This window comes from Choloepus didactylus, chromosome 7, assembly GCF_015220235.1.
Source record: "Choloepus didactylus isolate mChoDid1 chromosome 7, mChoDid1.pri, whole genome shotgun sequence".
Taxonomy (NCBI): domain Eukaryota; kingdom Metazoa; phylum Chordata; class Mammalia; order Pilosa; family Megalonychidae; genus Choloepus; species Choloepus didactylus.
In genome coordinates, this window is record NC_051313.1 from 77,395,097 (window position 1) to 77,407,517 (window position 12,421).

The following is a 12,421-nucleotide window of genomic DNA, read 5'->3' on the forward strand; positions in this document are numbered from 1 at the left end:
TTTTGAAATGAAACAGCAATCCTGACAGTCAAGACAAATATTTAATGAAACTGTTATTGAAAAATATTTGAAAATGTATAACCTTCTTCCTGAAGTTAAAAAAAAAGCATCCCTTTAATATTAAGCCTAACAATTAAATAAATAAGGAGCTTTTGCCTTTTTGAAAGGACTATTTATGCTTTCATTTTAGAGTATTAAAAAAAATAGCATACTTCACCCCATATACTCAATGGTGATTATTAGTCACACATAAGACTGGTTAAAGAATGATGTGTGACCATTATTCCCTCCTCCATTTTTACGGTTAAAATCTTAGGTTTACTCTACAATCTATACTTTTCATAAGCTGTTTGGCAATTTTCCATGTAGCTTTTTTTTCTCAATTGCTTTGCTCAAAAAGAGCCGGTCATAATAATAAATATGCTTTTAACATTTATTCGCATATTCTTTTCTGCATCCCTAAACCACCATTCAGTAAACTAACAGAAAATTCTCTTTTTTTCTAGCACTTCCAGGAACCTAAGAGCAGCTAAAAATTATGTGCTTTTGTTTGTTTCCTTTTGAATGAGAAAGTGAAATTACCTAATGTACAGTTATATAGATTGTCAGAATATACATAAGGTATGTCTTGATATTTTAAATAATAGAAACACTAAATTCAAATTATTGCTTAAAATATGGCTTTGGTATCACTAACTTTTCATATATATGGTCTCAAACAAAAACATACCTGCTAAAAAGAATACTATACATTCTATGAAGTACATGAATGAAATGCATTTGAATGCTTTTTAATTCCATCTCTGGAGTTATTAAAATAGTAAAAGGTGCAATGTACTGATTACTTAGACTAATTACAAAAGTAATTATGTAAATGATAAAGTAAGGGAGTAGCAAAATTGACTTTTAATTCAGCACTTTTAATTAACTTTGTAACTTTAAATTGACAATTAAAATGTTTCTGATTCATACCCACTTATAAAGGTAATGGACAGATTCTACTGTGAAATTATATTCTTTGGTGGCTCAATTTTCACACCAGCGTTTTTCAAACCATGTGCTATGGTGTAGAATTCCTCAGGAGCCAGATCCTTCCTCTACCCTTCCTCCACTTCTCCTTCAACTAGGCAGTGGTTCCCAAGTAGGGGTGGGGGAGAGGGTACCACCCCCAGGGGAAGTTTCAACATTCTCATTTGTCACAAGGAGGGGAAGGGTCCTTGAGTTCCCCTTGAGACCATCGGGGAACTGGTCTATCCAAAATGTCAATGGCATCTCTGATGAGAAGTGCTGATTCAGTGGAACACAGCTTGACACTGCTTTCTTTGTTCAGGTGGGGTGAGGAAGAAGTGACATTTCTTCCAAAGAAAATTTACACAGAAAGAGTAGGCTATTCATATAACAGGTTCTGGTCCAAATAATCAAAAGTAACTTAAACATATGATTCTGAGAGGCCCATTTATTCCCCAAATTACACTGCACTAACCTATTCAGAAATTCTGACATTTCTTTGGCCATTTGTTCCCTATAAGAAAAATGACAATACATCATGGTTATATATATTAAAAAACCATATAAATTACTTAAAAGAGCTAAACACACACTTAAAATTTTGAAATATTTTCAATAGGATTATTGATTTATTAACTACTCACAACTAATTTACTCTGTAGAAGTGTATGATATACTTTTCAACAAATCTGACCATAAAATATAGCAAAATTTCTGTTAAAATCCAGTTAAAAGTTATTTGAACATGTTTCCATTTTAGCAGTAAGGAACTATTGGATAAAATCTCATGAGAACCATGCTTCTGTGGTATTTTTATGTATAGAATATAAATAGCATATTCTAAATGCATACAGGAAACCTGGTAGTATGTAGATTCTGCACAAGGATTTTTTTAAACTGAAGTTGCTTAGTAAATATTAATTAGACAAGGCATAAAAGTAATCAACCAAGCTGATGTATTTTACAGTGCCAGAGTTTAAATAAGAGTCTGATGTATTCAAAGCTGTAAAATTCTAAGCCAGAGAATGCTTTAAAAAAAGACCACAAAGTACTTGTTACATTAAAGATCTGAAGCATTCTGATCTTCCAAGCACAAACACTTCCAAAGGCAAAAACTTATTTTCCTTTTATTAGCCAGGAAAGTATAACTTTTCTCAATAGTTGTTTAATTATGTGAAACAGAAGTTTCATCATGTCATCAATATTTCATTAATTTCATTATTTTCTTGCCCTTTGCGCTCCTCCTTCATAATTAATCAGTTCTCATTCACTATTCATCAGACTATGGTAAACAAAAAAAAATCCGAATCAGTAAAAATCATAAGGAAAGAAGATGGGCATGTCTGCTTCAAGGCATATCACAGTTTCCTGGGTGGATCCCACCAGCAGGCACCCTGTCTGTAAAGCAGAGGGAGAGTCCTCTACTCCAATCTCCTTGTAATGAACATTGGCTGATAGTAGCTACTGACAAGGTCTACCAAGCAAGCAGGCAGTCAGAGAAAAGGTAATCTTTCAAAACTAATGATGAACAACAAAAACAAAGTAAAATACAAAAATATAATCTAATAAAAATAATTTTTTGATCAATATTTTTATCAACCTCTCTTTAATCGTTTCTAAGAATTTCCTTACCTCCAGACTTAGCATGATTTTGCTAAATGTTTTAACTCTATTATCACCCCACTTCAAGGTTTCTGTCTCAGTACCCAAGGGCATTTCTGTTTTTATCGTCTTTTCCCTAAAGCTTTCTCCATTTCATTTCCCAGGGCCCTCTACTGTTGATCATTCTAGAGTTCTCTGTATTCCCAGACACTATACTGGATGGCAATCTCTAACTCAATAGCCCACTTGACCCTGCCTTATGTTACTGCACTAGACACTACAGCAAATTGCATAGAAAAGGTTCCTGCCTCCAGGTGTTTTTTCCTTCTGATTTTGCCATTCTATATGAAAATGCCCACAATTTTACCTTAGATATTGATTGAGGGGCTTATTTAATTCAAGTTCAAATGGTGACTATAAAGCAGTTGTTCTATGGGGGCCAACAGTGCCCCCTTGGAGACACTTTCAAAATTTATGGTGGTATTTTGGTAGTGACAATGCTGTGGGCATGCCCTGCTGGCATTTGTTGAGGTGGGATCAGGGATATTAAAAGTCCTCAACAAGGAAGAAGTGTCCCCATCTCCAAAGTGGCTTTCACAAGACACAGAAGATAAAATAGGCACATGCATATATGTGTTTACATGTAAACATATTTTTGCATGGTTTTAATATTCACCGAATTTTTCTAGGAATACAACTCTTGTGTAATTGACAAGAGATTATATTCTGCTTTGTTCAGAATTTTACAAAGGATTGTTTACAATGTCGTGGCATTTTAACAACTAAACAACATTCCTGTATCAGTTTACATTTGTAGTGGTTGCATTCATGGTGATTCTATGCATAAGAGCGTCTGATTACTCAATCATGTCTTCTCCTACAGTTGTGCCAAAGCATTTCATATTAACATAAATATTATTTTATTATAAATGGCTGTCTTTTATTTCTCCTTTATTACTTGGGGGATATTTCTAGGTCATATCATTCACAAAACATTTTTTATTGGCATTGGGGGTCTGACAGAGCTGAGAACCGTCACTATTAAGGTTATATTTGGGGTCTTCAAACCTGTTAAAAATCAGATTTTATATATATTCCAATGTTTTATGGATTCTGTCTCTGTGGGGAAATTTTCATAATGAAAAGATACATTAGCACCAAAATTACTATTACATATATAACTTCAAATTACGATGCATTTTAGATATAATAGGATGAACTACTATGTATTGAAAATTAAGCTGTGTGGTGTTATTCAAATACTTGAAATATTTTTGTTTATTCTTAATATATCCCACATATACTTCTATAAAGAAATAATGTAAAGGGTAATAAAAAATACAAAAAAGCATAATTGGTGTTTAAGTGCAAACAAAGTTAGAAAACATAAAGAATGAAACCAAATCACAAACAACTGTGATTGAATACTAAACAGGAGCATTACACATTTTTCCTGGCCAAGAAAAAATGGAAAAATAATGAATTATCTCATTCATTTTATCTAATAAAAGAAAATTTTAAATTTACTTCAATAAGGAAACTAATTCCCCTAAAAAGTATCCACAACCTATTAAAAAAAAGTCACATGAATAAATGAAGTTTTTAAAAAGGAAAATGACATACGGTGTCATTTTGGGTCTTGCTCCATCATTTCTGTGAAAAGAATATATTTTAGTTAATACCATAATCAACTCTGAATTGTGAAAATCTGGAATGTGCAAATTTGTGTTTTAATTATTTCACTTATTAGCTTAACTCCATTATCTTTACTTAAGCTAAGAATGAGGTCATTCAGATTTTTAATCTATTTTAAAGTGTTCATTAGAAATGATTAGAAAAGAACAAATTAGAGACATTCAATTCAATTAAAATTAAAGAGCAAACATTACATCTGATTAGAAAATTAATATAGTGTGAGTTTTTTTAATAGAATCTGGAAATCACTCAGTAATTTCAGGTAATCTGAAGTCATCAATTTGCATCAAATCATATGTATAACTGATATGAGATTATATTTTACAACATATTACATTTGTGGAAAACAATTCTTACTTAGAAGTTACCGGATGGGAATTCAAGCTGCAAAAGTAACTTAAAATTGTTTATTGCTGCAAAATCCACATAATTGCATATTTTAATGTATCATAGAACCAAAGAACATTTTTTGAGATATATATTAAGAAAAGGTTTACTTAGAAAGTTTTCATAAATATTTAGAAAAAGAATTTGGTGCTAACAAAGGTAAACAAAACATTTAGAAATGTTTAGCTATAGATAGCCCAAGTAAGATAAAACTATCAAACATGGAAAACACGTATAGAACATTATCCATAGTGAAGTGCTAAAGTTTGTTGTGCAGAATATTAAATAATCACGAGGTTCAAAAGGGAAGGAACTCAGGAGAGTGTGGGAAAGCTTGGTGGAAGAGAGCTGACAGAAAGGATGTAAACAGACATTCCAGAGGAGGGGAACACCATCCCTAGGACTGTCCCGCAGCAGATGTAACACTAACCTTTAAAAGTCATAGTGGCTTACATGCTTCCAATTGTTTAGTAGTGGGCCCACTACCTAGTTAATTTGGCTTAGCTTAAATCAGAGGTAACTTGCCATTTACATTAAAGATCCTAAATGGTCCACACTTTCTTAGAGACCACCCAATCTTAAAGAAGTACACCGTTCTGAAGATGTACCGTTCTGAATCTGCATATGAGCTGGAATCCTATACCTGTTATATGGAATGACACCGCATATAGCTTAACATTTCAAATTTTTAAGCATAAAGCTTGTCCATGAGTACCAATTATTACTCCACCAAAGAGCCTCCTGGAAATTAACTTCAGCCATAATAAAGCCAGTCTCTGTCAACCCTGTCAACTTCCTCAAAGATCACATCAGAGAAGGCAGCTGTAAAAGCTTGGTTAATTTAAGAGCTGGCCTCACTGTTAGTCAGTTTATAAGAAGGCGCTCTGCCATTCCCACATAACACAAGTGGGAGGAATGGAATAGCAGTTGATTTGAGTGTGCAGTTACACAAGCCACAGCTGAGTGATATATTTTAATTATAATGAAATGTTAAAAGGGCCCAAATATTGGGCTTCAACCCAAGAGCTTAATCGTTATTGTAATGTCTTGTGTTTGTATAGGCCCAGTCAATGTATTTATAATTTACATTTTCACATACAATTCAAACCCCAGAACTCACCAAAAAAGTGTGAAAGCAACTTACAATACCCTTATCCGTTCCTATCTCTGTTTTCAGTAAAATAAAATCTAACCACTGCCTTGTAACTTGAACCCATTTTCTCCTTTCACGCAGAAACAGCTCCATCTAGTGGTTGTGCTTTAAATATATATATTTATATATAAATATATATATAAAAGAACCTCATAATCTAGTTTTGCTTTGCTTTTACAAGTAAATAACTGAAGTAACTAAAGTTTCTATATTCTAAGTTTTTAAAAATAAATCAAGTTACATTAAAATCTTCCTGCTACTTTTAATTAAAGATCTTCCACAGTCCTTCATACTCTACTAAAACACAGAATTTAGACAGAACTCTAAAACCTTAGATGCAAAACTATTTCAATGTGAATAACATTCCTTCTTGGAAAGGGAAACCTATTTATTCTGAGACATTGGGGGATTAATTTCTCCTCATTCCAAGTGGTAGGCTATATGATTTTAAAAACAAAAACAAACAAACAAAAAAAAACCACTTTGCATTAAGAAAATAATAAATCCCAACCTCGAAAATGTTAAACTGCATTATAACATATTCACTAATTTCTATGCCAATGTGGAGTTGAAATGTTTTCTGAAAAAAGTACTCTTCAACTGAAATGCCACAATTTTATTTTTCACTGTTTTAACTATTTGAGGGAAAATCAATTGTTTCATTCATTTGGGCATGAAAATGGATACAAAAAGTCAAAAAAAAACCAGACTGAAAATCCATCAGGACCTAAGGAGCTTGATTTCTCCAATTTCTCTTTCACATGGAAAGGAGAAGGGGGGAGGTGAAGAAAGAGAAGCGAAGGGTGCTGCGCCCCACCAGCGGTCCCAGTACCTGCGCAGCGCGAGGTCGGCCTGGGCCTCGTCGCTGATGAGCTCGGCCTCGCTCTGGGCGATCCGCAGGGCCAGCTCGCGGTCCCTGCGCTCCTGCTCCAGCACCGCCTGCTGCTGGGATTCCTCCTCCCGCTGCCGGGCCAGCTGCGCCTCCACTTCAGCCTGCCGGGGACAGAAGACCAAGGTCACCCAGGGATCACCACTGGTTTCCTTGTTCTTCCCAATTATCACTTAAAGAGGAAAGTGTAACTGTTCACACAGCTGTTCCTCTGCTGAGGAATATACGTTGATTAACCACAAATCTCTTCGGTCTCTATTCTCTTCTACATTATGGCTAGTGCTTCAAATACATCCCTATCTTTCCTCTCTTTGCCCAATCCAAGACAAGGTAGAGAGAACACAGCTCCATCATTTTATCCCTGTAATGTGGGTATCTCAAATAGCACATGAGTTTCCTAAGTATCACATTAACACCCTCACCAAGACAGCAGACGTAAGACACTCAAAGTACTGGTCATGCTTAGGACATATTACGAAAGCCAAGACAAACAGAAACTCAAGTACATGATCAATTATTGTCAGGTACCAGAGACTTTTTAAAAAAATGTGTGGAGAGAGTATCTTAATACTAACCTATCAATACCAATGTCTATAAAGTTTTTAAACAGTATTTTAAACCACAATTCTGTTTTGAGTAAATTTTCATCTGACTTTCCCCTAAGTATGACAACAGCAACACTAAAATTTACTGACCTAGGTAGGTGCTGTTCTAAATGCTTTAACATGGTAACTTGTTTACTACCACAGTATTATGTATCCCCATTTTACAAAGAGAACCCCACAGACTAGAGAGTTACATATCGTGACTTGGGCAATGTCACAATTTCTGTTAGCGACAGAGCCAGGATTTGGATTCCCTAGCTCCAAAGTCCCTTCCCAACCACTTCAGAAACTGCCTTTGGTTTCTGGGATAAGCCAGTGATTTCTATCCAGCAAATCAAGATCTTGTTTTCACTTCTTTTGTTTTATAACTTTGTGGATATAATTTTGATAGAAATTCAGTCCAACTGTCTAGTAAGTACATACCTGAATGCGTTTTTCATCATCTTCCCTTTTCTTTCTCTCTTCTTCCTCTTGTTTTCTCTTTGCTTCCATCTCAAGTTTCCTAAAAAAATAGAAAACTCTTTCAAAAGTTTATAGAAAATACGGAATCCTTCAGAAGTTAATTTAACAATTAATAAACGAAGGTTACAGAATGAAACTCAAATTAACCTCTTGGCCATATACATTATCAACTTATTTTGAATAAAATAAAATGGAATTTTACTAATAGTAACTGTTCTGAAAATAAACCAAATACATTATATTCTACAACTTTTAACATCTCTAGATTAGCCGGATTACAAAGCCTAGCACTGAGATCCTAATTACTTATGCTTCCCATACTCCCTTCCCCAGCTAAACAACTAATATTTCTTTTGTCAACCATTTTGTGTTAGCCTTCCAAAAAGTTATCAGTTTTAAAACTGCAGAAAAGAAGAAAACTGCAGGTTTATAAAATAGTATGCAAGCCATAACTTTAAAAAGAATTTAAGAAATCCTCAGGTGTAAGAGTCTATGCCAGTTTGGATGTATTATGTCCCCCAAAATGCCATGTTCTTTGATGCAGTCTTGTGGAGGCAGATGTATTAGTGTTGATTAGGTTGGAATCCTTTAATTCAGTGTTTCCATGGAGATGTGACTCAATCAACTGAGGGTGAGAGCTTTGATTGGATAATTTCCATGGAGGTGTTACTGCACCCATTCAGCGTGGGTCTTATGAATCACTGGCATCCTATAAAAGCATTCACAGACAGAAGGAGGTGCTACAGCCTAGAGAGGGACATCCTGGGAAAAAACCATTTGAAACCAGAACTTCAGAGCAGATGCCAGCCACATGCCTTCCCAGCTAACAGGTTTTCTGGACACCATTGGCCATCATCCAGTGAAGGTACTCTATTGTTGATGCCTCACCTTAGACACTCTATGGCCTTAAGACTGTAACTGTAGAACCAAATAAACCCCCTTTATAAAAGCCAATCTATTTCTGGCATTTTGCATAACAGCAGCATTAGCAAACTGGAACAAGGTCTAACCAAAATTTAGATTATAGTTAAAATCATTTTATTCTTTATTATTAAAAATGAGTTTATTTTCTCAACTTTCAAACATTGTAAAATTAGTTTTTTTAAATAAGAACTTCAGTTTTAAAAATAAGACTATTCATTAACCAGTCAATATCAAATATTCTATTGTTAATTTTTAGTTCAAGTAATGATAATATAAAAGCCTTACATCCGCCTTTCCTCCTCTTCCTTTCTTCGACGTTGTTCATCTTCTTCACGTCTTTTTCTTTCTTTTTCCATTTCTTCTTGAATACGTCTCAGTCTTTCTGCTTCTTCCTCCTGCTGTTTCTTTTTCTGTAGTGCACTGAGGAGTTCCTCTGAGCTTTTAACTAGTGCATCATATTCTTTCTGTATTTGTTCTCTTGACATCATAGTGGACTTAAAAAACAAAATGATAAAAATATACTTAAAAAATTATCTCTGCACCATAATATTTGACTCAATTTTCTATCAATCAAGTAATCAAATATCTAAAGATAAGGTAACGTAATTTTTTTTTGTTTTTGGGTTTTTTTTTTTTTAGGAATGATTAGCTAATTAAGCCAGAGTATACTACATTTTACTGACAATATTCAGAAAGCACCAAAGGATTATTTAAGAAATTACTAAATATATCCAAAATTGTTGAAGGATTTTTCTAAGTTGACCTTCAAAAAATATGACTGGTTGATTTTAATTTGTGACCATATCACATAAACAGAGAGGCCCTCAACAGAGTTGTAAAATCAGGTAAGTTCACCTATAGCATTTTCATTCTCTTCCTGGTCTTCTTTCTCCATTCTACCTCCAAATTTTTATCATTGTCTACATAAAATATTTGCAGAAAAAAAAATGATAAAGGCTAACTTTAGGGTATTGATTATATCCCACATAATTGCAAAGAAAAAGAGCCAGCAACCAAGGGTTAACATCTTTATTATACAAAAAGCTTATGAAACTAGATGAGTAAAACAGTACTATCCTAAAATATAACTGAGGAAAAAATATGAATAAACAGATGAGCAAATAAGCCTAAAGGAAAAATGTTCAATCTCACTAGTAGTCAAATAAATGAAAATCAAAACCAAAAAAAAGAGGCCCTGTTTTTCCCTACAAAATTGGGTGGAGGAGACTAATTGCTACTTTCACAGCAGTTAAGTTAAATTACGCTTTAGCCTATATGAAGATGATGTAATTTCATGGACAAGGCATATAACATAATATTAGAGAAACAAAACTAAAATAATGTATGCATATAAAATAAAACTGGAAGAGGAATGAATATACAACAGTATAATTATTGAATATGTTAGCATGGGGGGATTAAGCTTTTTTGGTTGGTTTTCTTCAAATTTTCAACATTAAATTTTTTTGTGTAATTTACAAATTAGTTTCTGAAAATAAAAATCATGAAATAAAATAATTTGCTTAATGCTTTCACAATCATGATTATGCAAAAGTTTACCAACAGAGTATAGTATGTTACCTCCTATTTCAGGAAAAGAAAACCTTTCCTAGCAACAAATGAAATCACATTACAAATTGTCTTCTCTTTCTTTTTACTAAGAAATTTTCAAATACAGAAAGAATATTATGATGAGCATTTATTTGTCATCATCCAGACTCAACATCTGTCAACAGTTAGTATCTTTAAAATATAACATTTTTCTATATAGTCTCAGTACCAATAACAAGGCACCAAATAATACAGAAATTACAGGCAATGTCATTTGGTTAAAATTACATACCTTAATCTTGGCCATCAAAGCATCAATAGAAATTTCAAGATTCTTGACCTGTTTATTCACCTCTGGCTTTCCATCTTTCAAAGCATTTACTACTTCATTAAATTTATCAAGTCGTTTTTTCAGTGTGCCCACCTTAACCAAGCCATCAATGCTGTAAAGACAATACTTTATCAGGGTTTAATTTTGTCATTCAATGCTATAGGTAGATTTTTCAATAAAGTGTCAAACAGTGCTAAAATTTCACTTCTGTTTTCAATATTTAATATTTTCTTTTTCAGATCCTTCGTTGAGGGAAAAAAGAAGTAATAAAATAGGAGTGTAAATGATACTAATGATTGTTGATGGGATTTAAGCCTCCTATATTTAGACTGAAAAAAACTAAGAATTCAAATTATAGAATAACTTGAGTTATCTAACCTTCTTTGAAAAGGTTTTAATTACCAATAGTTATTCAGATCTCCATCATAAAAAAGTATCCAAACTAAATACTGAAAGACTCAAATAGGAAATAAAGACTAAATTTATAATAAGACAAAATAATTCCTAAGATAATCTTGAGAAATATGGTCAAAAATTAGACAATGACTGTAAGTTTCAGTATTTCAGCAATAAGATTTCAGTTTTTAACAATGACAATTTGACATTATTGAGAAACTCAAGTCACTAAAATAATCAAAATAAAAGCTTCTTTCAGTCACTTATTTCAACTTCTACAGCATTTACTTTTTTGTAACCATTTCAAATCCTTTTGTAGAATGAGGCAAGTAATGAACAGACTAATTACAAATAAATATTACAAAGAAAAGGCTAATATATTTTTACAAAGGGCATGAGAAAAGGAAAAACCTCCTGAGTATCCAAACTGCTCTTCATCATGACTGTGTTGCCATTATATTAGTTAGGTTTGTAGTGTTCTTCAGGCACTATTATCTTACCGAGGTTTGTGTCTCCTTTTGCAAAGCCACATTCGAATGGTCTTTTGCATTTTAATGCAGGCTTCAGCTCGGTATGCTATTTTGTTTTTTACTATGTATAAGTAAAATAAAATGACAGGAAATTAGGCAGTATAAATTAGACATACAATATTTTCAAAAAGCACCCACTTCCACAAAGCAATATTCAAGAAACAAAAATTTTGATGAACATATTATACCAGACATTAAAATCAAGAAATTTAACATTTCTTTAATTCTTTACATTTATCAAAAATCATTTTAAATGCATCCTTTCCTTATTACATCACACTACTGTTTCCCAAACTGTCTTGGCACCATTGTTCCATGAAATGTTACTACACTCATCTTAAAAAAAAAGGATTCACCTGTCAATAAGTCTAAGAAAAGCCTAAGCTTACTATACCTCCTCTTGAAGATTCATAATGAACATATTAAGTGAGGCCTCTGAGAATATAGTAAAATGATCTATTTAACTTCCATTACCTGGAAGTTGAGAGCTTCCCTATTAACACCATACAAAGATCCCTGCATGATTACTAACTTAGCACCACTGCCCAACACAGTCCACAAATGGATAGTATAGAACAGGCAATTTTAATATATTGTGCTTTCCATTATAATACAATGTACAAAGCTGTAAGTATTAAACAAAGCTGAAAGCACTGAACTACAGTTTTGCTATGTTTATATTTTACATGGAAAATGATGGGGAAAAAAACAGCTTCCTTGATCTATTATTACAATTTTCTTTTCTTCAAAATTCACAATTGCCTAGCAAAAGACTTCAATAATAATCTTTGCCTGCATGGCTCCTTTTCATTAGGTCAAAGAATTTTATTTTTGTATTAATAAGGAACTAGTTACTGAATCCTTTTTATGTGCCTAGCCCTGTCCTGG

General features: G+C 33.2%; 1 protein-coding gene across 1 annotated transcript in view; it reads right to left on the reverse strand.

Moving 5' to 3' along the window:
- Nucleotides 1-12,421, reverse strand: part of MYO6 (myosin VI) — a 183,563-nt gene that overhangs the window by 10,378 nt on the left and 160,764 nt on the right. Inside the window, exons 24-31 of the mRNA XM_037842731.1 lie at nucleotides 11,504-11,594; nucleotides 10,569-10,719; nucleotides 9,011-9,219; nucleotides 7,763-7,841; nucleotides 6,678-6,838; nucleotides 4,663-4,689; nucleotides 4,234-4,263; nucleotides 1,484-1,522 (exon numbers count right to left, since the gene is read on the reverse strand). Of these exons, the coding sequence (XP_037698659.1) occupies nucleotides 1,484-1,522; nucleotides 4,234-4,263; nucleotides 4,663-4,689; nucleotides 6,678-6,838; nucleotides 7,763-7,841; nucleotides 9,011-9,219; nucleotides 10,569-10,719; nucleotides 11,504-11,594 (787 nt within the window). The remainder of the gene's footprint in view (nucleotides 1-1,483; nucleotides 1,523-4,233; nucleotides 4,264-4,662; nucleotides 4,690-6,677; nucleotides 6,839-7,762; nucleotides 7,842-9,010; nucleotides 9,220-10,568; nucleotides 10,720-11,503; nucleotides 11,595-12,421) is intronic.